This window comes from Oscarella lobularis, chromosome 13 (assembly GCF_947507565.1).
Source record: "Oscarella lobularis chromosome 13, ooOscLobu1.1, whole genome shotgun sequence".
In the NCBI taxonomy this organism is placed as follows: domain Eukaryota; kingdom Metazoa; phylum Porifera; class Homoscleromorpha; order Homosclerophorida; family Oscarellidae; genus Oscarella; species Oscarella lobularis.
The window spans coordinates 2,463,515-2,484,394 of record NC_089187.1 but is presented as its reverse complement, the minus strand read 5'-3'; the positions used below and the strand labels follow the sequence as shown (position 1 = coordinate 2,484,394).

General features: G+C 46.7%; 9 protein-coding genes across 15 annotated transcripts; 7 read left to right on the top strand and 2 right to left on the bottom strand.

The window, feature by feature from the left end:
- The first annotated feature begins 369 nt into the window (after nt 1-369).
- Nucleotides 370-2,708, top strand: LOC136194796 (uncharacterized). Its single transcript, XM_065984042.1, has one exon. The coding sequence runs from the start codon at nt 808-810 to the stop codon at nt 2,635-2,637; it is 1,830 nt and encodes a 609-aa protein (XP_065840114.1). The 5' UTR covers nt 370-807; the 3' UTR covers nt 2,638-2,708.
- Nucleotides 2,709-3,146: 438 nt separating this feature from the next.
- LOC136194795 (uncharacterized) lies at nt 3,147-5,374 on the top strand. Its single transcript, XM_065984041.1, has one exon. It carries the CDS (start codon nt 3,281-3,283, stop codon nt 5,264-5,266), a length of 1,986 nt encoding a protein of 661 aa, XP_065840113.1. The 5' UTR covers nt 3,147-3,280; the 3' UTR covers nt 5,267-5,374.
- A 61-nt stretch (nt 5,375-5,435) lies between these two features.
- Nucleotides 5,436-7,375, top strand: LOC136194801 (uncharacterized). 2 transcript variants are annotated; one of them, XM_065984051.1, is made up of 2 exons: nt 5,436-5,740; nt 5,787-7,375. In XM_065984051.1, the coding sequence occupies exon 2, from the start codon at nt 5,864-5,866 to the stop codon at nt 6,827-6,829; it is 966 nt and encodes a 321-aa protein (XP_065840123.1). In that variant the 5' UTR covers nt 5,436-5,740; nt 5,787-5,863; the 3' UTR covers nt 6,830-7,375. The 2 variants fall into 2 exon arrangements, with proteins under 2 accessions (XP_065840123.1, XP_065840122.1); XM_065984050.1 differs by having other exon boundaries at nt 5,436-6,599; nt 6,653-6,819.
- A 110-nt stretch (nt 7,376-7,485) lies between these two features.
- LOC136194799 (uncharacterized) lies at nt 7,486-9,167 on the top strand. Its single transcript, XM_065984046.1, has one exon. The coding sequence runs from the start codon at nt 7,571-7,573 to the stop codon at nt 8,987-8,989; it is 1,419 nt and encodes a 472-aa protein (XP_065840118.1). The 5' UTR covers nt 7,486-7,570; the 3' UTR covers nt 8,990-9,167.
- Nucleotides 9,168-9,634: 467 nt separating this feature from the next.
- Nucleotides 9,635-11,745, top strand: LOC136194800 (uncharacterized). 3 transcript variants are annotated; one of them, XM_065984048.1, is made up of 3 exons: nt 9,635-10,052; nt 10,166-10,256; nt 10,310-11,745. In XM_065984048.1, exons 2-3 carry the CDS (start codon nt 10,211-10,213, stop codon nt 11,662-11,664), a joined length of 1,401 nt encoding a protein of 466 aa, XP_065840120.1. In that variant the 5' UTR covers nt 9,635-10,052; nt 10,166-10,210; the 3' UTR covers nt 11,665-11,745. The 3 variants fall into 3 exon arrangements, with proteins under 3 accessions (XP_065840120.1, XP_065840119.1, XP_065840121.1); XM_065984047.1 differs by having other exon boundaries at nt 9,635-10,066; XM_065984049.1 differs by having other exon boundaries at nt 9,664-9,747; nt 9,826-10,256.
- Nucleotides 11,746-11,798: 53 nt separating this feature from the next.
- On the top strand, nt 11,799-15,350 carry LOC136194792 (uncharacterized). 4 transcript variants are annotated; one of them, XR_010671716.1, is made up of 6 exons: nt 11,799-11,939; nt 12,179-13,417; nt 13,473-13,556; nt 13,606-13,676; nt 13,735-15,239; nt 15,290-15,350. XR_010671716.1 is itself a non-coding variant. In XM_065984038.1 (6 exons), exons 2-6 carry the CDS (start codon nt 12,249-12,251, stop codon nt 14,956-14,958), a joined length of 2,487 nt encoding a protein of 828 aa, XP_065840110.1. In that variant the 5' UTR covers nt 11,799-11,939; nt 12,179-12,248; the 3' UTR covers nt 14,959-15,102. The 4 variants fall into 4 exon arrangements, 2 of the variants coding, with proteins under 2 accessions (XP_065840110.1, XP_065840109.1); XR_010671715.1 differs by having other exon boundaries at nt 13,735-15,244; nt 15,290-15,349; XM_065984038.1 differs by lacking the exon at nt 15,290-15,350 and having other exon boundaries at nt 13,735-14,879; nt 14,941-15,102.
- On the bottom strand, nt 15,241-17,220 carry LOC136194797 (EH domain-containing protein 1-like). The gene is made up of 2 exons (XM_065984043.1): nt 16,683-17,220; nt 15,241-16,598 (listed from the first exon to the last, which is right to left on the bottom strand). Exons 1-2 carry the CDS (start codon nt 17,146-17,148, stop codon nt 15,403-15,405), a joined length of 1,662 nt encoding a protein of 553 aa, XP_065840115.1. The 5' UTR covers nt 17,149-17,220; the 3' UTR covers nt 15,241-15,402.
- A 115-nt stretch (nt 17,221-17,335) lies between these two features.
- Nucleotides 17,336-18,895, top strand: LOC136194805 (small ubiquitin-related modifier 1-B-like). The gene is made up of 5 exons (XM_065984055.1): nt 17,336-18,301; nt 18,353-18,400; nt 18,452-18,529; nt 18,582-18,653; nt 18,710-18,895. Exons 1-5 carry the CDS (start codon nt 18,281-18,283, stop codon nt 18,770-18,772), a joined length of 282 nt encoding a protein of 93 aa, XP_065840127.1. The 5' UTR covers nt 17,336-18,280; the 3' UTR covers nt 18,773-18,895.
- Nucleotides 18,802-20,412, bottom strand: LOC136194803 (male-specific lethal 1-like 1). The gene is made up of 7 exons (XM_065984053.1): nt 19,990-20,412; nt 19,592-19,925; nt 19,475-19,539; nt 19,353-19,420; nt 19,145-19,296; nt 19,022-19,094; nt 18,802-18,971 (listed from the first exon to the last, which is right to left on the bottom strand). Exons 1-7 carry the CDS (start codon nt 20,362-20,364, stop codon nt 18,875-18,877), a joined length of 1,164 nt encoding a protein of 387 aa, XP_065840125.1. The 5' UTR covers nt 20,365-20,412; the 3' UTR covers nt 18,802-18,874.
- Between the last annotated feature and the right edge of the window lie 468 nt (nt 20,413-20,880).

The window sequence follows — 20,880 nt, the reverse complement described above, 5'->3', positions numbered from 1 at the left end:
TCTGCAGGTAATCGAAACCAGAAGCGAAGTGTTGAACCGAACTTTGTTTCGTAAACAATTTCGCTTTTGGAATAATTGTACAGTGACATCCGCGATTTTTTCTTTCTTTACCAATAACCAAATAGGATATGGTGTTGCACGTGGAGCAGACGCGACTGCGCGGAAAGCTACTTCACGAAACGTCGGAAACGAAGCCTACCGAAGAAGAAAAGCGGTTCTTTGTAAGCGCCAGTCGGCTCTCTGGAGCGACACCATACCGTGACGCGCTGGTGGGCTGTTATCCGTTAGAAGGAGTAGAGTAAGAGCGATATCTCCTCATTTTTTCATGTTACCAGGGTTCAAGAGAAGCGCAGAGGGTCTCGGCGACCGCAAAGAAGGAAGATCACTTCTCTCCTCTTTGTTCTGCAGCAGTAGATGCCTTGTCTATCCTCTTACGTCCCGTGAAGAAAGACAGCCCTGCTCTAGCTTTTACTGGCTTCCTCTTTGATGAGCGGTATCTGCAATCCTTAGATTCAGCCTTAGAGTCCTCCAGTAGATCGCCTATACCAAGAATAGCATCTGAAATGGCTCTGACATTATCTCTCTTTCGCGCTACCGGATCACAAATTATAGATAGGGCAATTATCCCAGAATTCGATAAGGAATTGGGGGAGGTGATTAGATCATCTTCCAATTCGAAGAACGAATTCATGATTAAGCAGCATCTCATTATTATTCCGTCACAAGTTGTGGGGGAGTTCTCAGTGGGAGCCAATCCTAACCAGCAGACGTCAATCGTCCCACCTAGAACACAACGAAGGAGAAGGCATGGCGAAGGAAGAAATCTGCCGCATCTTAGACTCTTCCCTTCTTCATAACAAGTTCATCGCGTCTAGATTAGCCAAGAGCGTCGATGACGTCGTCGCGCACATACAGATTGACGACGGATTCGAAGGTCGCCTTGACGGGTCTCAATTCCGCCAATTTACGGCTCAAAAGAACGCCGTTGATAGAGCAAAAAGTCTATTGACGATCGTCCACTCATCGCAAAACGACGAAACGAAGCTTCGCTTCGTGTACGCGCTCTACGCTATTTGTCCGTCTGTTTTAGACGACATATCGACCGGCTTAGAGGCTCAAGTGAATGAAATCGTCTGCCAAGATCTGGCGAAGTCAGGCGATAGCTTGAGTCGCTGCCGCCCGCTTAGCGAGAGACTGAATGAAGCTTTGAAGCACGTAGACGCAAAGGAACTTGTGCTCCTTCTCGTTGGAAAAACCGGCGTTGGAAAATCGACATTAGTCAATTCTCTATTTGGCGAAAAGGTTGCAGAAGAAGGTTGCACCACAGAGAGGGTAACAACCCAGATAAAACGGTATACCATTCAGGAGAAAGACATGCAAGTGACTGTTTGGGATACACCTGGCTTGCTAGATTTCCAGCTGCTAGACTCTCACGTTCCTAATCAGCAGAAAAAACGCTCTGCGGCTTACCTAACTCAAATGAGAGGAATAGGAAGTATCGATTTGCTTCTTTTTTGCGTTGAAAGCGTGAATAACGTAGCCAGCAAAGACGACGCGGACACAGTTGGGCTGATAACAACTGCATTTGGCAAGAAAGTCTGGGATCACGCCCTGGTAGTCTTCACCAAAGCCAACTTGATTCGTGATCCCAGCAGCGATGACGATGAAAAACACATGAATATAACTATTGGGTCTCTTGTCAAACAGTATGACTTAATACTTCGCAATCATGGTAGCCTAACTGAGGAACAAGCGAGCAAGGTTCCCTTTGTTCCCGTCGGAAGCAATAGAGATAAGGTGCTGGCTGATGGACGTCCATGGAAACCAGAGCTCTGGGTGACAGCAGCAGAGGCGACGAGGCAGGGAAGAGGCAAAATAGTTTTGATTGCAATAAATGCGGGCCGTCTGAAGGCTGGCAGCGTTTTAGAAAGCAGTGATACTAACGACGATAACATTCAATTGGATCAAGAGCAAATTAGACGAATCGCGGAGGAAATTAGAAATGTGCGTCTCACCAGCTCCTTGTGGATTTCGTTGATGGGCTTGTTGACTGGCTGGTGGAACACCAGGCACACTACGTTGCTGTCAATAGCAGCAAAGTACCTTCCCAGTGCCATAGCTGGAGCTACTTTTGGAGTAGGCTTTGTTTGCTCTCGCTCTCCCAAATTCCAATTGGCAGGCGCATTGGTGGCTTCAGCTAGTTTGATCTTGGCGAACCGAATCGCAACAAATTCACGGCGGCAACCTGCAGTCAGTAAGGCCATTTCTAACGCTTCTGCCTTGCTAGTGATTCAGTGTCTCGCTGGCAAGCAAGAAAGCTGCGCCTTGTTTGTGGCCGAAACGGTGCTGCATCTAAAAGACGATAGCGTCCGGGGCCCTTTTACTCCAGAGCAAACGACAGCACTTGCAAGAAGACTAGATGACTCAAGCGCTCCCGTAGTAAGAGAAATCGCGTCAAGCATAGGTGGACCAGCGAATGCTGCAAGCAGGAGTATAGACATTATATTTCTGCTGCAGGTGGCGAACATTCACGCTAGTTCAAGCGTAGCAGTTTCCAATATCGCCACCGGATTGCTTGGATATTGCATGCACAGTTGTTTGCTACACTATGCAAAGCCGCTGCTTAGACCACTCTAAGCTAGCAACCCGGTCCTTTTTACGAGTGACTCAAACATATCTTTCTGTGCGATAAGTGACCGGCCGTTCGAGCACTTTCAGTTTCCGGGTCGTCACGGGTCCTGCTGGTCCTGGCCCTAGCTCGATCGGAATCCCAACTGTTACGAGAAAGCACTACAACATCTTCGTCGTCGAGTCTGTTCATCAGCGCGTAGGGTGATCAGAGACGGTTAAGTTTGATTGACAGCTCCGGCAGACATAGGACGGGGCGACGCCAATCACTGTCAGGTCGCTTATTAGAATGCACCAGCGTGGGTCCTGTTTTGGCTCATCGCCTATCTTTTCGTCGTTTCTAGTTAACCGGGATCGTACCGCGCAAAGATAAGGTTTTCCATCACGTGCCCGCCTCCATGTCATCATTTGAATACGGTCATCATTCGAATACGGTGAGTTCGGGCAGGAATGTTTTGCACATACGTGGGCAGTACTTGTTTGTGCAATTGTGACAGCTCTCTATGGGGTTGCGTTGGCTGCTCTTGGTGATGAGCTAAATAATAGCGATAAGTCAAATTAAGCAATCTGAATAATAGGTGGGGCGATCATATTAGTCAAGGTCTTTGATTCCCCGAGCGCTGTTTGCTGCGAACTGTGTCTAGTTGTGATCATGTCAACGGCTTCTTCTAAGAAAGATCTTCTTGATTACCTGCTTCAGCTGTCCGTGCTGGACTTCCGTCGAACGACTGCCCTCAGCAAGAAACTGGCGAATGACGTTGATGCTATCGTAACGCACATGCAAATCGACGAGGGCCTTGGTCGATTCTCCGCTCAGCAGTACGGTGTAATTGCGCAGCAGCCAAGCAACGAGGAGAAAGCGAGAGCCCTACTGAAAGCGGTTTGGGGATCAAAAGTGCATGCTACCCTCCTTCGTTTCGTGTACGCAGTATACGCCGTATGTCCTCACATCTTTGACGAGATTGAGAGAGGCCTCAAAGATCAAGTCTGCAGGCTCATTGCCGACGAAGTAACGCAATCCGGACAGTTCTTAGACCAATGTCGTCCCGTTCGGGAAAGACTAAATGTCACTCTGAAAAACCTTCCAAAAAAAGAGCTGACTCTTCTTGTCGTGGGAAAAACTGGTGTTGGAAAATCCACGCTGGTCAACTCGCTTCTTGGGAAATCCGTTGCAAAAGAGTCGGCTGGTACAACGAGGGGCACGTCGTCAGTCAAGTGTTACGAGGACGAATTCCACCAGAAGAAAGTGCGAGTGTGGGACACACCTGGTCTTTACGACTTTGAAATGCAAGATATCCGAGCTGCTGACCCTGAGAGTCAAACGGTTAGGTCTCAGCGTTACCTAGCACATATGAAAAAAATCTCATCTGTTGACCTTGTCCTTTTTTGTGCCGATGCGGCGGCTGCCAACAGACTCGGTGCAGATGATGAGCGCACAGTTGAAATTCTGACGAAGGCTTTTACAAAAAATATGTGGGACCATTCTATCATAGTTTTCACAAAAGCGAACTTGCTGCGAAGTCCTATTGTATATACGGAAGACCAAGAACATCTACAGCAGACTGTACACGACCTGACGTCTCGGTATCAAGATATTCTGCACCGCTTTGCCGGTCTTTCTAGCATAAAAGCTAAATCTGTACCATGCCTTCCTGTTGGATCTGCTCGAGATTTAGTCTTGGCTGACGGCCGTCCGTGGCTACCGGAAGTTTGGATCACAGCCGCGGAAAGAACACGACAAGGCGCCAATGCTGTGTTTATTGGGTGGAGTACGGCACGCGTCAAAGCTACCAGTAGTCAAGAAGGCGATCATGGCGTAGAAAACACAATCAAGCTATCAGGGGAGCAGATGAAACGAACAGTCAGACTGATTGGCAATGTGGAGCTGAGTAATGATTCGGCGTTTAGCCCACACGTCAAAGTTGCTGCAGCTTTTGTTACTACTTGCTATGTGATAGGGTTTGCGCTTGGCGGTCCGTTTGGATGGGTCTTAGGAGTTTTCAGTAGCTTCCTCTTGAGTGCCATGTTCTACGCCTTTGACGAAACTGTAGCTTTTGTTGCCATTCGCAATGCATGTGGAGCTGCAGCTTTTGTTGCTACTTGCTCTGTGACAGGTTTTGTGCTTGGCGGTCTGTTTGGGTGCGTCTTTGGAGCTTTCAGTGGCCTCTTCTTGAGTGCCATGTTCTACGGAGCTGCAGATATTGTTGTCATTTGCGGTGTGTGTGGGGCTCCAGCTTTTGTCGTCATTTGCAGTGTGATAGGTTTTGTGCTTGACGCCAATACCGCCAAAACCGTCAATAACGCCATCAACGCCCATGACACAAATACAACCAATAACCCCAGTAACGCCTATGACACCAATAACCCCAGTAACGCCTATGACACCAATGACGCCAATGACGTCAATAACGGTCTGTTTGGATTCGTCTTTGGAGCTTTCACTGGCCTCTTCTTGAGTGCCATGTTCTACGCCTTCTATAGAGCTGTAGCTGTTGTTGCCATTTGCAGTGTGATAGGTTTTGTGTTTGATGCCAATGATGGTCTGTTTGGATTTGTCTTTGGAGCTTTCAGTGGCCTCCTCTTGAGTTCCATGTTCTACGCCATTTATGGAAATTCATTGAAGGCAAAACAGCATTAGCTAGCTTATAATTTGATGCATCTGTGAATTGTCGGAAAGCTTTTGTTATTATTAAAATAGGCGCGTGCTGCCTAGTCAGACAATTGAATTACCTGATTGTAAACACTCCCCTGCCGTAGGGTCTTTATCTTCGGAACGGAGCCTAGTCAACAGCCAGACCAGACATACACCCCTGGCAACACCCGGTTCGATCATCCTGTAACGTTCCCTTCGGATCGAGCCATGACAGCCACTGATTCAGCCGCGATAGCAAGCATGATCGACTCTTTTATTTCGCTTGCAAGAGAAAGTAGTGATGTTATGACTAACCTCGGCAAGAAAACCGAAGATATTTTGGAGATAATGCAACGACATCCAGACCGCTTCACACCGGAACAATTGAGTCAGATTCGCGTTGGTCGCGGCCGAAACCGTCTCCTCCAAACAGGCGCTGCTCTTGTTGGGTGCCTTCGAGACGTTAGCAGCAAGATCAAAGTAGGCTTTGCCTATGCTGTGTTTGCCGTTTCACCGGAATTATTAGAGCCGACTCCTCATAATCTTTTCAATAACCTTCTTCAAAAGGCAGCAGAAGAGTACGTTAAGGTAGGTGGTGCAAGAATGGAAAAGGAAGCCTTCAGAAAACGTCTCGATAACCTCCTTGAAAGTTACAAAAGTAATGGGAAAAAGGACATTGTTTTTGTTCAGGTAGGAAGAGCAGGAACTGGAAAATCAACTTTTATCAATTCCGTCCTGGGTAAAGAAATGGCAGAAACTAGCCATAGGGCAAAAAGTTGCACGAAAGTCGCACGGAAATACTCCCTTAAAACAGATCAAGATTTGCCTCTTGATCTGGTCATATGGGATACTCCAGGCCTTGCCTCGAAGGATACTCAGGCCGAAACTGACCTACGTTTCTTAAAAGACATCAAAGAAGTTGATCTTCTTATTATCTGCGTTGACGCTGCCAATCCTCGTCTTGATGCTGAAATTTCAAAGTTCATTTCTGCTATTAACAAAAATGTTCTAAATGATTCGCCCATTTGGAAACATTGCATGTTTGTGCTGACTAAAGCAAACTTATTACGCAACCCCTTCGATAACGAGGAAACAACTGACGTCGGTTACTTTACAAAAGCCGTAGAACAACTAACTGAAGGCTGCAAAGAACTGCTTCAAGAGCACAAAGTTAAATCCGCTAGTGAAATTCCAATTGTTCCAATCGGGAGTTTCCGGGATAAAGTATTAGCTAATGGACAAGCGTGGCTGCCAGAGTTTTGGGTTAGAGCCATCGAAAGAGCTACAGACGCGGGAAAAGCTTATATTCTCGCAGCCAACGAGGAGCAATTCAGTACGGGTAAAGTGATATTCAAACGAGAGCAAATTAAGAAAATAATTGAATTCATTAAGAAACCAATTGTGAGTAAAGCCCTTATAATTACTCTAGTTGCTGCCGCTGCGACTATTGGTGCTGCTGTTGGACTTCCTTTTCTTGGTCCAGTTGGAGCAGCAGTTGGAGCAGGAATTGGTGCTGGAGTTGGCTTGGTGACTAAAGTTTTTTCCTCTATCTTAGTGAAAAGAAGTTAATTAATACAGTGCCGACTTTACCTTAGCTGCTGTCACATGACTGTTACATAATGCTTCAATGTCTGACATGAATTTTGTTTATTCAATTTAACACATTTGCCTTCAAAATGTGCCACCAACTCTCAGAGAAATTGCGTTCAGTCAAACACGTACGTGCCGACCCCAACCTAAAAGCCAACGTCGTGGCGATTCTGGCGAAGCTTTTTTATAATTAGGTCCCATCCTCGACCCTCGTCGACCCAGCTCGTCGACCCTGGGTCGATTTGTCTGCCATCCGCGCACGCTAACAGGAACAACGCGACGAGAAACAAACGCGACAAAATCTGTCTACCTGTACCAGCCTGTACTACTACGCTAGGGTACTCGCCAGGGTCTACGTACGCTGTCTGCATGTCGTCTGTAACATCTTTCTCGTTCGTCAACGATTCATTGTGAGTGAAATGACAGCTCGGGGGGACGCCAATCACTGTCAGCGTGGGACGCAAATGTGGGACGCAAATGTGGGAAGCGCCATCATTTTGAGCTGTGTCTACGTCTACTGAATCAATTCCACTCTTTTTATGGTGATTAATTTGAACGCTGATAAAATTAGTGTCAGCCTAATTACATAATTCAATTCCCTGTTGTCTTGTAACCAATCAGAGAGTCGAACCTACACCATCGTTTCCCAGGTCAAAAGCCAGACGTGCGCGTACCCGCTGCTCAGTTCGTGTCATCAATCGAGTCGCCGCTCAGTGTTGAATGGCAGCCATGGCAGAGTCAGTCGAGGTTGAGGTAGAAAGGGAGATCAACACTTTCGTTTCAAAAGCAAAGAGAAACGCGAAAGTCGTCGTTAGACTGGGTGAAGTAGAACCAGATATTCTCGAGGTAATGCAGCAAAATGAGGACTACAGCAGTAGATTCACACCGGAACAAGTGACGCAGATACATCGAGGAAACGCTAAAAGAGAAATATCCAAGTTCAAAGACAAAGAAACCGTGGCTCAGGCTAAAGCTGCCATTGGCGAAGCTCTTCTTACGTACGTGGAAGGCGCAAACAGGAAAATCAAATTAGCATTTGCTTTTGCTTTGTTTGCTGCCGCCCCGCAACTGATGAACGAAGTTTCTCCTGATCTTTACGACAAAGTCTCTAAGAAGGCCACGGAACAGTACCTTACTGTAGGTGGTGGAAGGGTTCAGAAGGAGGCTTTCAAGCATCGTCTGGAAAAGTTTGTTTTAAGTGTCCAAAAAAAGAAAAAGGAAAAATTTACTTTTGTTGCGCTAGGAAAGTCAGGAGCAGGAAAATCGACTTTGATCAATTCTCTAATTGGCTCCAACAAAGCAGCAGCTAGCACATCTGTAGACAAATGTACACTAACTTCAACTGCGTATGAAATTCCTGGTATGAATGATTTGCCAATTGAAATGAAGATGTGGGACACCCCAGGTGTGCAAGATGATGATGTTGAAAGATCAGTAAAGACAATAGCAAAGGAAATCAGGGGGGAAGTTAATCTTCTTGTTTTCTGCATTGACATCACCAATCCCCGTCTCGAACACAATGTTTCAAGAATCATTTCTTCTGTTAACAACAGTTTCAAAGAAGGCCGAGATATTTGGAAATGTAGCATGTTTGTTCTAACCAAAGCAAACTTGTTACGTTCGGCGTCTGACTCTGATGACCTCAAGCATTTTCAAACAGCCGTTGCAGAATTAAAAGACGGGTGCAAAGAGTTGCTGAAACAGGCCGAGTACAAAATTTCTCCTGATGTGGTTGATAAAATCCCGTTTGTTCCAGTTGGATCTCACAGAGACAGACACCTGGCTAATGGGGAACCCTGGTTGCCAGAATTTTGGACCACAGCTATTGAAAGAGCTACAAATGCAGGAAAAGCTCTTCTTCTCTTGCTTAACGAGGATCGACTAAATAAGGGTGATGACGATCTCAAATTGGATAATAAACAGATGGGAAGAGTACGTGTCGTAGTTGAACCTATTTTGCGTCCGACTGCAGTGATACGGAAAGGTGTTGCCGTAGCCTCTGGTGGCGGAGTTGGGGCTGTCATTGGTGGTGCCGTTGGATCATTCCTTGGGCCACCTGGAATGGCAATTGGGGCAGGGGTAGGAGCGACTGTTGGCAGTTTGGTGGGGTTTGTTGCTGGAGAAAAATTAATTAAATAACTAAGTACCCAGTAACCTTGGCTGTGAACCGATCGTATTTACTTTGGATGCGGTGTGCCATCCTCATGCTACGTTTGTCCGTTTTGTATTTGTCAACATTATACCGGTAGTTTTTTTGGAAGTTTTGTTTATGATCTATATATATTTATACCGTATGCATATGCATTCGGCCACGTGAGCGATGTTGTGCGACTGGGAGCAAGGATCGTCGTCGTTGAGGGCTTTGTTAGACCCGTTATGGACGCATTCTGTTCCAGTTATAGCCGCACACCGGACGTAGAAAGCATAAAAAGGTGCAGTCAGACGAGAGTCAAGGCAACGATTCACTGTCGCAAGCAGAATTTGGAGTCAGGTCAAAGCAGCAGCAACACCAGATATGGAAGGGCTTTCAAATGACTTTTCTGTTGAAAATATTACTGGCCATGCCTAAGTGAATTGAAGGAGTATCATGCAGTGAAGAGAAAAGGAGAATGGCATCCTGTAGCAGAACCCAAGACGGAAGCTATTCACTGTTGTAAGCAGGATCGCAACGCATTTGCACGGCTGATGTCTCCTCTGCCTACTCTTCGTATGGCGACACTTCAGAAACATACCTTTATGGCGTCAACAGCAGCAGTGAGCAGGGCAGAGCAGAAAGACGAGCAGCTCCGCGCGCGCACGCTAACTGACACTAGGGACCTTTTCCCTGGACCTTTTCCGAAGAAGACGCGAATCAGGCGCGAATCAGGCGAAGTCCGACGACAAACAGAATCCCAAATGTTACGTAGAATGTAGCTTCTTTTTCGTCGAATCTGTGAGACGGTGAATCATGTTTTGGCTCATGTTGTCGTTTCTAGCTAGCCGGGATCGTATCGCATAAAGATAAGATTTTCCATCACGTGCCCGGCCCACGCATCTGCGGCTCTGATCTGCGGCAGAGCCGTATAAAAAGACGGCTCTGATCTGCGGCATCACAGCTCGTAAAAGATCTGAACTGTCACCGTACTAGTAGCTGCGTGTTGCCGTGTGATCGTCATCGTCCGTTCTGGCGTCCCGTCTCCCTTTGGGCGCCGTCATCTTCTCTGTAAGTCAAAACAGGTGATTAAGCTAACTCCCTCTTATAGTGATTGTATTTGTTGAACGTTAATAACATCATTGCCGGCCTAATTACAGAATTCAATTACCTGTTGGTCTTAGGTGTAGCCAATCAGAGAGTTGAACCTGCATGCACGGTCATTTCCCATGCAGGTCAAAAGCCAGACGTGCGCGTACTCGCTGCTCAGTTCGAGTACGTTTGCCGCGCGCTCATGCAGTGTTAACTTTCAGTAAAAGCCATGGCAGGGTTAGTCAATATAGAAAGCAAGATCAACGGTTTCATTTTACAAGCAAAGGCAAATAAGGACGTCGTCGTTAGACTAGGTGAAGCAGGAGAACAGATTCTTGAGGTGGTGCAGCAAAATGACGACGACGATAGTAAATTCACCCCGGAACTAGTGACGCAGATACTTCAAGGAGGAGACGCTAGTCTCAATAGCGTCGCAGACAAAAAAACCACACGGATCGGCAAAGCTCTTCTTACGTGCGTGGAAGGCGCAAACAAGAAAATCAAACTAGCATTCGCTTTTGCTTTGTTTGCTGTCGCCCCGCAACTGATAAACGATATTGCTCCTGATCTCTACAAGGAAGTCTCTGAAAATGCCACGGAAGAGTACCTTACAGTAGGCGGTGGAAGGCTTCAGAAGAACGCTTTCAAACGTCGTCTCAAGGCGTTTCTTTCAAGCGTCAAGAAAAAAGAAACATTCGCTTTTGCCACGCTAGGAATGGCAGGAGCGGGAAAATCGACTTTCATCAATTCTCTAATTGGCTCCAAAGAAGCACCAGTTGACGAATCTATAGACAGTGATACACCAACGTCGGCTTCGTATAACCTCCTCGATAATGATTTGCCGGTTGAAGTGAAGATGTGGGACACGCCAGGTCTGCAAGATGATATTGAAGGGTCAGTGAAGAAAATAGCAGAGCAAGTCAAGGGAAAGGTTAATCTTCTTGTTTTCTGCATTGACATCACCAATCCCCGTCACAAACAAGAGCTTTTAAAAATTATATCTACTGTTAGTAACAGTTTCGATGAAGGCCGAGATATTTGGAAATGCAGCATGTTTGTTCTAACAAAAGCAAACTTGTTGCGTGCGGCGTCTGACTCGGATGACCTCGAGCATTTTCGAACAGCCGTTGCAAAATTGAGAGACGGGTGCAAGAAGTTGCTGAAACAGAAAGAGTACAAAATTCCCCTTGACGTAGTTGACAGAATTCCGTTTGTTCCGGTTGGATCTCACAGAGACAGACACTTGGCCAACGGAGAACCCTGGTACCCAGAATTTTGGACCACAGCTATTGAAAGAGCTACAGATGCAGGCAAAGCTCTTCTTCTCTTAATGAACGAGAATCGACTAAACAAGGGTGGTGACGGTCTCGAATTGAACGATGCCCAGAAGAAAAGAGTAGTTGAAGTAGTTAAACCCGTTTTGAGTCCGACTGCGGCAGTCGTATTGACCGTAACCTCTGTCGGAGTTGGGACAATCATTGGTGGCGTCGTGGGATTGGCCTTTGGGCCACCTGGAATAGCAGTTGGAGCAGGAGTAGGAGCGTTTGTTGGCGGTTTGTTTGGGTTTGGGGTAGGAAAAAAACTTAGTTAGCCTGACTGTGAACCGGATCGTATTTATTTTTTGGATACGGTGTGATTTTGCGTCTCTGTCTAACATACCGGTCGTAATGGGTGGTAATGATCTTTGCGGTCACGTGAGCGATGTTGTACGACTGCGCGCTGATCGTTGGTCGAGCAGAGGCAGACGGCTTGGACCCTATTGATGATCGGGAGTCCAAGGCAACGACGATTCACTCTCGCATTGGAGTCTCTCTACTAGTGGTTCCCAGTCGTCGAAGAAGCGAGTGCTTGAAGCCTTGGACAGAGGTAGACCGTAGATACTGAAGATCCAGCACGCAGTGCTCTCGAGCGACAGCCTACCGATATACAGTAGCGCGCTTGTGAAAAAAGTGGGGCTGCTGTCCGTCGGAGGGAGTTAACTTATTGAGTTATTACGTGGGGTTCGTTCTATCTAAGTACCCCTACTCAGTACTGCATGTCCTCGCGTCTGAGTCGTTGGTTGGGTCGTGAATAGAGTACTAACGCTGATCCTCTCATTTTGTCAGGCTGATCAGAGTCTAAGGAAGATTGTTCGTTCCAATGACGTTTTGTGTGGCCGCGATTTGATATATTCTAATGAAGGGTCACGCGCTAAAGCGCACGTGGTCTCTTGTCTCCACCCTTCAGCAAACAATCGTCATGGCAGACCCAAAGTGGGAAGAGCGCTTCCGTCCCGTTATGTCGGCGGCTGTAGAGGTCTTGTCTAACCTTTTGAGTCCTTCCTCGAACTTTGAGGATAAGCTCATCGAAGCAGAATTGGTTACGTTCCAACAAATGAAAGACGTCAAGAGAGCACGTGAAAACTACGGTGATGAAGAGGGAGCTAGAAGCCTTTTTGGAACACTGAGAAGGCGACCCAGGGATTCTTTCAATACTTTCTGCAGAGTTCTGCAGGAAGTACCGCAAGGCCAGGATCTTCTTGTACATATAGCGCCAGAACGATCTTCGTTGGAGTCAAGCACCGAGGTTCAGTCTCCTAAAAGTGTCAGCAGCGTTGGTCTGACGGCGAATTCTAAGTCAGAGGAGTGTACTCCTGTTCAATCACGTGATCAGAGTCTTGCTGGTTGTTTTGACCAGTTAGATTGTGATAGAGAGGCTTGTAGAGGCTACCAAGCAGCATTTTGGGCTGGTAGAGAAATGAAAGAGGCGTTGAGTATGCAACCCTATTTAGAGACTTATGCTGCAGAGACGGACTCTGATTCTGCAGAGACAAACTCTGACAGTGACTCTGATGCTAAAACCATCATAACTGTACAAGTGTTAAGAAAGTACAAAAAACTGTATAAAAAGCACAAGGCCGGCGTTCGAAGCACGATAAAAAGAGTTTTCCAAAAAGTGTTTAATAAAAAAGGAGTGAAAGTTGACGAAACGTATCCAAAGAAATTGTACAGATCGTCTGCTCCCACCAATTTTCGCCTTTCTGTCACTGATACGGTGGCTTTCAAGATCATCTTTCCCAAATTAAGACATCATCAACGATTTGAGCCTCATCGCCAACGTATTGTTCGAGACTTATCAGGAACAATTGGCGTTCCTGAAGACCAGGTTGAAATCTGTGTGTCTGCTGGCTCATGCGTTTTATCCGTGAAAATACCCGGTGATGGCTTCATTTGTTTCCTAGCAGCTCTAGGTGTTCCTGGTAGGCTTGATTTTCTGTATACCGTTGATGCTGAAGTTATTGTAAAGATTGAAGGACTATTTGAAATTACTCTCGAGAAACTTCATGATAGGCAAGATGAAGACAAGTAAAACGTCGGTTGATGAGGCGATGGTTATCATAATCATAATGGAATTCCTTAGAAATGTAAATCTGCTCTTTTCAAAGGAAGAATCTGTTGTAGGAGATGAAATCAAGGTGTTACATTCTCTAAATATTGATACAAAGTAAGACGACCACCTGTTGCAACAGTTAAACTGAAAATTGGTGTGCTAGAGAAAAGCCTATACCAAAGAAAGAGTTCCTTAGTACTGAGATGAAGTCTGCACAATCGCGCTCTAAGGACGGTAAACACGTTCGCGCTTTGTTGTTTGGTTCACACCGTGGTGGCAATTACGTTTTTAGCCAGTAAGAAGACTTTTCAAGCTTATCCTAAAATTGCAAGCATAATTAGCGACACGTTCATTCCTAATGTCATCAAAGACAAGGATCTCTTAGCTAAACTTGGAAGGAGGTGTGAACAAATTTTGGAAGTAATGCAGCAAACCAAAGACAGCTGCTTCACGACAGAACAAATCGCGCGAATACATGATCGAAGATCGTCGCGGTCACAGTCCGTTGAAAAAAGCCGTACCCTTCTTCGCTGCGTTGATACAGCCGACGATCAAGTCAAAACAAACTTTGTGATATCTTTGTTTGCTGTTGATTCACATTTCTTGACCGTCGTCTCTTCCAATCTTCACGATGAAGTTTCTAAAAGTGTAGCAAAGGAATTCGCCAGGATCGGCGGTGCTACAATTCAAAAGGAAGCATTTAGACGGGCTCTCAAAAGCAATCTTTTGGATAGCAAGAGAAAAGAAATTGCTATTTTGGTGATAGGCAAAGCAGGTGCGGGAAAATCCACTCTCATTAATGCCCTGGCTGGTGGTCAAGTAGCCACTACCGGCGTCGGCGTTGAACCACGTTCTCGTACACTCGAATCTTATCCCCTTCGCCGTTCAGAAAATGTGCCTCTTGATCTGGTTCTGTGGGACACCCCAGGCTTATGCGGAAAATGGGAAAAATACGAAGAAGCAAGATATGCAGAAGAACTGAAGAAAATGGCAGAGCAAGTTAAAGAGGTAGATCTTGTCATTTTCTGCGTCGATGCTACCAACCCCCGCCTATCCAGGGAGGCCTCAATCATCGTTGATAGTGTCACCAATGCTTTCTCCAAAGATATCTGGCAGCATTGCATGTTTGTTTTTACGAAATCAAACTTGCTGTTTTCACCCGAAGTTGAAAAAGAAACCGATGAAGCGCACTTGCAAAAAGCTATTACCTCATTAGCAGATGGGTACCGCAATCTGCTGCTTAAACATGAGATCAATCAAAAAGTAGTTGATTCCATCTCATGCGTTCCCGTTGGAAGTGCTAGAGATAGAGTTCTCTCTAACGGTAAACCGTGGTTACCGGACTTCTGGGTTACAGCCGTGGAAAGGGCTACAGTTGCTGGCGGCTGCTTACTTCTTATGAATAACCTTACATTTGGCAGCAATGAAGAGTCAGAGGTAAAAACTTCTCTGGCAAGTATTGAAGAAAGAAAAGATTCAACTTTTGTCTGGTCTGAAGAACATGCTAAGAGATTAGTTGGAGTCTCTCCGAGATTGACAGCCCCTGGAGCAGGGAGTGACGCTGCAATACTTGGGGCTGGAGTTGGAGCTGGAGTTGGAGCTGGAGTTGGAGTTGGAGCCGCCGCTGGAGCCGCCATTGGTGGTGCCCTTGCCACGTGGATGAAAAAATAACTAGCATAAATCGTGCCTCGTGTGAGTTAGTTGCTGTCGATGTCAGATATTGCTGCCTGTCTTTTTTAGTTACGCGTACTAGTATGCTGTTTGTGTTTGTCTTGTGAAGTGACTGATATGCTTAGGGTGAGGTGAGCCAGGGAGGCATGATGTGTTTATTTCACAACTTTTTTTAGTATGAATAGCACACAAGAAAGAAAACGGTCTGGAATGACAACGATGAAAAACACCAAGCGTAAACAAAAAAATAGACAGTGTCACTAATAATCAAATATCACAAATTAGGTTCCTAATCTCCTTCCTCCTCTTCACCGCCACCATCACGAACATCATCAGCATCATCGTCCCCGAGCCCCCTCTTCGATGGCGGTATCAAATGAAACGGCAACGCATCAGGCAAATCATGCCCCTCCTTCTTGGCATCAATCAAAAACATAGCCAAAGAAAACTCTTCCAAATCGAGCATTCCATCCTTATCAACATCAGCCAGCCCCCAGACCTTCTTCAAAACACTATTCGGCAACTTGGACTTCACCATCACCTCCTTTGCCTTGATCCCAGCCAACTTCCCGCCCTTGGGCTCAAGCCTCTCAAAATCAACGCGATATTCATCCAAATGTTCCCCAGGCGTCCACTCCTCCGCATTGCGACCGACTTTCAAGGAAAAAACGTCGTCGCCGGAGAAGGGATCGAGCGGCGCGGCGTGACCGGATCCGAACGCGCCGCCCGTCACTTCAGTCGTCTGCGTATCTTCATGGGGAATCATCTGCATGAGTCGAGCGATGTCCTTCGACATCATGATATCGACGTTTTCGATTAGCTTGGGATTCAATTTGGGAAATTTGCTGAAGTCGTATTCGGCGAGTTGTTCTTGGAATTGAGCGAGGTGAGGAAAATCGCCACGTGACATCTGATGTTGTCGATGGACGTCGTCGTAGATTTTTTTCAGATTTTTTATGAGGGCGTCCTTCTTTGCTTGTTTCCCGAAGAAACTCGGCATCTCCGACTTCAATTTCGAGATGATGTAAGCGTGGACTTTGGCGAGACGAGCCCGCTTGATTAAATCATTGATTTTTCGCATAGCAGCACTCCGAGGCAAGATCTGAATATCATGAAACAGATCCTGTTCCTCAGCTTCAAATAATTTCCTCAGATCATCCACACGAAGCACTTGATCCCAGAAGGAGCCAATATAGACGCGTGCAACTTCAGGCGTCGAGAGCACCTTGCCTAGGGACCACATGAGAGCGCCGTAGACGCGCATCAGCTGCTGGGGCGTAATCAAGTCCGCTTTATTGAGAACAATGCGTACTTTGTCCTCGTTGCCGCGAAGGGAGCTGATGCATCGACGAAATTCGTCGGATATGTCGAGCTTGTGCGCGTCGAAGAGGAGGATGATCATGGAGCATCGATGGGCGAACCATTGGATGACGCCTTCGAAGTCATAGCCGCGTGACGTACGCTGTTTTTCACCAGATAGGATACCTGAGAGAAAAAGAGGTAAATAATATTAACTAATTATTTTTTTTCTTCCGGTTAGAAGCCATGCATTTCCGGACTCTGACTCACCCGGCGTGTCGACGAGACTGATGCCCTGTAGTACGGGACTCGCGGCGACGGAGCTTTCGAATCGCTGCAAGAAGGCGTTACCGAATCGCTGGAGCGTCTTGAACTGTTTCGTCGGATCGGCGGCGAGGGCGTTGCCCGGTATGACCTGGTCCTCTTCGCCGTGCATGACGGCGACGAAGCGATCGGTTGTCGGTTCGGGACCGATTCGCATTCCGGGGAAATCGCGTTCGAGAAGATAGCGAATGAACGACGTTTTGCCGACCGAGTATTGGCCGATGAGAAGGACCATCGGTTTGGCGGCGAAATCTGCCTCTTCCATTGGTGGATAGTGGAAATCGTTGAATTTGTAGGTGCTTTCGAGCGGTCTCATTCGTTCGACGTAGCATTTCCATAGGCCTTCGGTGACGTTGTTGAATATCAGCGGTTCCTTGCGTCGTCGGTCGTCTTTTTTCAGCCAGCTAAACATGACGAAAGGCGACGCCTCGCTTACTACAGAATTCTAAGGAGCGAGATGAGTACACGGAGAACAAACGCACGCTAGAATCACATGGAGTTCGGTAAGAATGACGTAGGAGAGGACTTTTCACGTGCTCTGACGCAAGGGATAATTTTGGGGACTCGGCACGTGCGATTGCTCATTGGTTGGCAACGTGCCTTCCCCGTAGGCGTCATTATTACGTCGTACAAGCGAAAGGGGACACCGCAGAGAGAGGACAAAAGCGGACGAGCGAGCCGTTACTAAACGCGAAAAACGCGATCAGAGACCATACCATCATCCACAAGCGAAGAAAGATCCTTTTCCAAATGGCCGAAGTGATCTATTCACCCCAAATCGTTCAATCGGCGAATCGCCGCGTTCGAACGCCACAATCGAAGTCGCGACGCACCACCCCGAGTCGCGCCCCGTCCGAAAAACACCGAACCGCTCGCAAAACGACGCCGAAAACGTACGAATCGATTCCGCGACAAAAATCGGCGTCGTTTTCGAGCGGAGAAAAACCGGGAACATTTTACGCCGGCCCGAAATTCAGTTCGTCGCCCGATCCGAGCACATTGCCGCTACCGCCGCTACATTGGCTCGAGGAGGAAGCGAACGTCTCAACGGCGCCTGAGTCCACGCCCATCAACGGAGACCACCGGTGTCGCGAAATCGAGCAAGATCTTCGTAAAATCTTGAACTTCGAGACGTATAAGTAGTAGAGGCGCGCCTACTCTGTTATCTGTTGTGTCCGATTGTGCGTGTGTGTACAGAGGGGGGAGAGATTTTAAGTTTTTGTATATGAAATTTTTTCTTTTACGTAGTGTGCGTCTTGTGTATATCGATTGGTTAATTGATGGGTGCTAGGGAAGATTGACCGGTCTCTGAGTTTTCAGTCAGAATGAAGTCCCCTCCCACTCGGAAATAACCGCGCTTTGGTGTTTACTTTCGGGGACTCTCCCTGCTTTCTCCCCCCGGAGAATACCCCCTTCCTCCCCCCATTGTAGCATGGCAACTGATGATGTAGGTACTTATTTTTTTGTTTTGTTTAGGGTTCGGGGATCTCTGGTTCGGGTTACAGTAGTCGGGAACTTCAGTGCTCGATCACGTGACGCAGAGAATGGCGGATCAAGGCGTTCAGGTTCGTTCTGCCGGCGTAGGACAGTTTTCGACGCGTTCAGAGTTTATATAGGACGTCAAATCCGAGTCGGATCACATCAATTTAAAAGTTATGGGTCAAGTAAGTCCGCAATAGGAGACCACGCGTGCGATTTTCTACGCGGAAACGCAGGACAATAGCGAAGTTCATTTCAAAATTCGTAAAACAACGCAAATGCGCAAGCTAAAGCAGGCGTACTGCGAAAGACAAGTACGAGCGCGATCGCAGACAAGCGAAAAAACGCGCGAAACACATTCCCTAGGGTCTCGGAATAAACTCAGTAAGATTTCTATTCGACGGGCAGCGTATCGACGACGACATGACGCCGAAACAGGTAAAATTTCGCATTTTCGCTCGACTTTCTCGCGAGGCTAGCGCACGTTATCTAAGCTCGACATGGAGGAAGACGACGTGATAGAGGTTATGTTGGAGCAGACGGGCGGTTTCGTTTAAATTAAAAAATCGTTTGCGTTAGACACGGCTGGATTAGAAAGCTGTTTTTTTGTCTCAGTTAATTGTTCTATCCGTTCAAATAGTCTAATTAATAAGGAGCTGTTAAATATTTCGGTATTTTAATTTGGCTTTCGCTTTTTTCGTTTTTTGCGAATCGGTTCGTTGGTTCGACGCGTCGAACCATGGCAACTCAAAGTCCCTAATATAAAAAGAGCTCATTATTAAAAAATTAAAATTGAAATTTTTCACCTTGGCTCTAATATGGGTAAAAGTTCGCCGAAAGCCATTACAGGAATTTTATCAGTAACTTCAATAAATTTTACTAGAAAAATCAATAAGAATAAATATTATTTTTATTGATCTATACTATACCTTTATCTAATGAGGGAAAAAATGTCTGTCGTTTTCCTCCCTCTGATTTCTGTGGCGATTGGGTGGGCGTGTTCCACAAGTGGCTATTAGATTGATAGTGTTTTTTTAGTGCCTCTTCTCTCATTTTTTGCCTTGCCCTTTGTACGTCCCATCTATAATCAAAACGCCCCTTTATTTATTATTTATTCTCACTGTTACCATGCCTTGCCTTTTAATTCGTTTCTCCTCAATTTCATGCTTATGATGCCGTTTCAAAAACACTGCATCATCCAAATCCTTTATTCAAAAAATATAACCTATTTTAATTAAATTACATATACATATCTTTACTTCAGTATCTTCACGATTATTGCTATTATTGCCAGAAGCAGCTGGCACTTCTCTCCAAGGAGGAACTAAAAAATATCAGTCATCCCAAATTAAAAATCGAAATTGAAACAAAAGCACCTTCAACTTCATTATTCAAGTCCTCTTCCTCTTGGGAGGAAATAGCACTTGAATAAGGTGTTGACGTTGTGAGATAATTGCAACTCAGCTCGTACATGCGAAAGTCTGTAACGCTTGGACTCGACGCCGTCGAGTCCTCGTTATAGTCTCTTTCTCTATTTATCGCTATTGATTTTCGTCGCGGCGGCGTGTAGTCGAGCGTGTCATCCGGGATACCGTCGTAGTGGTATTTTCGCCCGTGCGTTGCGAACGATCGCGTTTCGTCGCGCGCACTTGCGTTTCGGCGTTGCTGTAGGGAGAGTCGACGTTCGATGCGAACGAATTTCGCCTGGATCTGAGAGAAAATGAAGCGGTGACGTCACGCGTCTCTTTCGCGTAAAAGCGGGAGACACGCCCACCTGTTCCTTTTGAGCCGTCAGTTGAGCGATCTCGCGATCTTTCGCCTGTAGCTGCTCCTGCTGCTGTTGAATAAGTTCGAGGTGAAGAAGAAGGAGTCGTTTCATAGCGATTTGCTGCTGATTAGGCGCGAGATCGGGGCTCGGCGCTCGTGCGCCGCTTCCTCCTGCAAACGCCGTCGTCGTCGATCGTTTCGATAGTCGCGACGTGGCGTGCAAAAGTCGTTCCGTCGACGGCAGAGTCGTACGACTGTCGGCGGCGGCGTTCGACGATTGTTTCGAGTGCGTTTCGTTGCCGTTGGGTGTCGCTTGGGTCACCACATCGGTCGACGAGGAATTGGCATTGGTTGCCGATTCCGTTCGACGATGGGTTGCCATAAAGGTGAGTCGTTTCGACGTTGATATCGAACCATGCTAAAAGACAAGGTCCAGGATGCAGCGCTCAACTTCCGAGGAAAGAACTTCAAAAAAGAAGCGTTCGGTCGAGTCACCGGCTGGTCCGTTACAGTCGAGGAGCAACGCATTGAATTTCTTCACTGGATCTGGTAGCCAAGTAACGGGGGGCCCACGAAAGAGAACGCTGATCACGGATACGGTATCCGTGATCTGACCATGCCATGGACAATCAGGTACAAGAATAGTAGAATTTAGACTTGAAGAACACCACCATTCAATTCAGCACGCCTACCACCGTTGCTCCGTAAAAACAAGTGCCGCGGCGCTAGAACTCAAAATTGTGTCAACGCTCTTGTCTATGATGCCGACTTCTTGAATGCACCACTGTCGATTCAGAACCAAATCCTTTGCCTAGGCTTTGATCGTCCAGTTTCACCATGAGTCATGGGATGCAGATAATTCAGATGCTAATTGCCAACGGAATGCGTTATCAGCCGG

Excerpts from the sequence above, each read along its gene's own strand:
- LOC136194796 (XM_065984042.1), top strand. The coding sequence starts at position 808 with ATGGCGAAGGAAGAAATCTGCCGCATCTTAGACTCTTCCCTTCTTCAT.
- LOC136194795 (XM_065984041.1), top strand. The coding sequence starts at position 3,281 with ATGTCAACGGCTTCTTCTAAGAAAGATCTTCTTGATTACCTGCTTCAG.
- LOC136194801 (XM_065984050.1), top strand. The coding sequence starts at position 5,489 with ATGACAGCCACTGATTCAGCCGCGATAGCAAGCATGATCGACTCTTTT.
- LOC136194799 (XM_065984046.1), top strand. The coding sequence starts at position 7,571 with ATGGCAGCCATGGCAGAGTCAGTCGAGGTTGAGGTAGAAAGGGAGATC.
- LOC136194800 (XM_065984048.1), top strand. The coding sequence starts at position 10,211 with ATGCAGGTCAAAAGCCAGACGTGCGCGTACTCGCTGCTCAGTTCGA. Across the intron at positions 10,257-10,309 it reads GTACTCGCTGCTCAGTTCGA|GGTTAGTCAATATAGAAAGC; the intron begins GTACGTTTGCCG and ends AAGCCATGGCAG.
- LOC136194792 (XM_065984037.1), top strand. The coding sequence starts at position 12,249 with ATGAAGGGTCACGCGCTAAAGCGCACGTGGTCTCTTGTCTCCACCCTT. Across the intron at positions 13,418-13,472 it reads GATAGGCAAGATGAAGACAA|AAATGTAAATCTGCTCTTTT; the intron begins GTAAAACGTCGG and ends GGAATTCCTTAG. Across the intron at positions 13,677-13,734 it reads ACAATCGCGCTCTAAGGACG|CCAGTAAGAAGACTTTTCAA; the intron begins GTAAACACGTTC and ends TTACGTTTTTAG.
- LOC136194797 (XM_065984043.1), bottom strand. The coding sequence starts at position 17,148 with ATGTTTAGCTGGCTGAAAAAAGACGACCGACGACGCAAGGAACCGCTG. Across the intron at positions 16,599-16,682 it reads CAGTCTCGTCGACACGCCGG|GTATCCTATCTGGTGAAAAA; the intron begins GTGAGTCAGAGT and ends TTTTTCTCTCAG.
- LOC136194805 (XM_065984055.1), top strand. The coding sequence starts at position 18,281 with ATGGCGGATCAAGGCGTTCAG. Across the intron at positions 18,302-18,352 it reads TGGCGGATCAAGGCGTTCAG|GACGTCAAATCCGAGTCGGA; the intron begins GTTCGTTCTGCC and ends GAGTTTATATAG. Across the intron at positions 18,401-18,451 it reads ATTTAAAAGTTATGGGTCAA|GACAATAGCGAAGTTCATTT; the intron begins GTAAGTCCGCAA and ends GCGGAAACGCAG.
- LOC136194803 (XM_065984053.1), bottom strand. The coding sequence starts at position 20,364 with ATGGCAACCCATCGTCGAACGGAATCGGCAACCAATGCCAATTCCTCG. Across the intron at positions 19,926-19,989 it reads TGACGGCTCAAAAGGAACAG|ATCCAGGCGAAATTCGTTCG; the intron begins GTGGGCGTGTCT and ends ATTTTCTCTCAG. Across the intron at positions 19,095-19,144 it reads TTTTCCCTCATTAGATAAAG|TAAAATTTATTGAAGTTACT; the intron begins GTATAGTATAGA and ends TGATTTTTCTAG.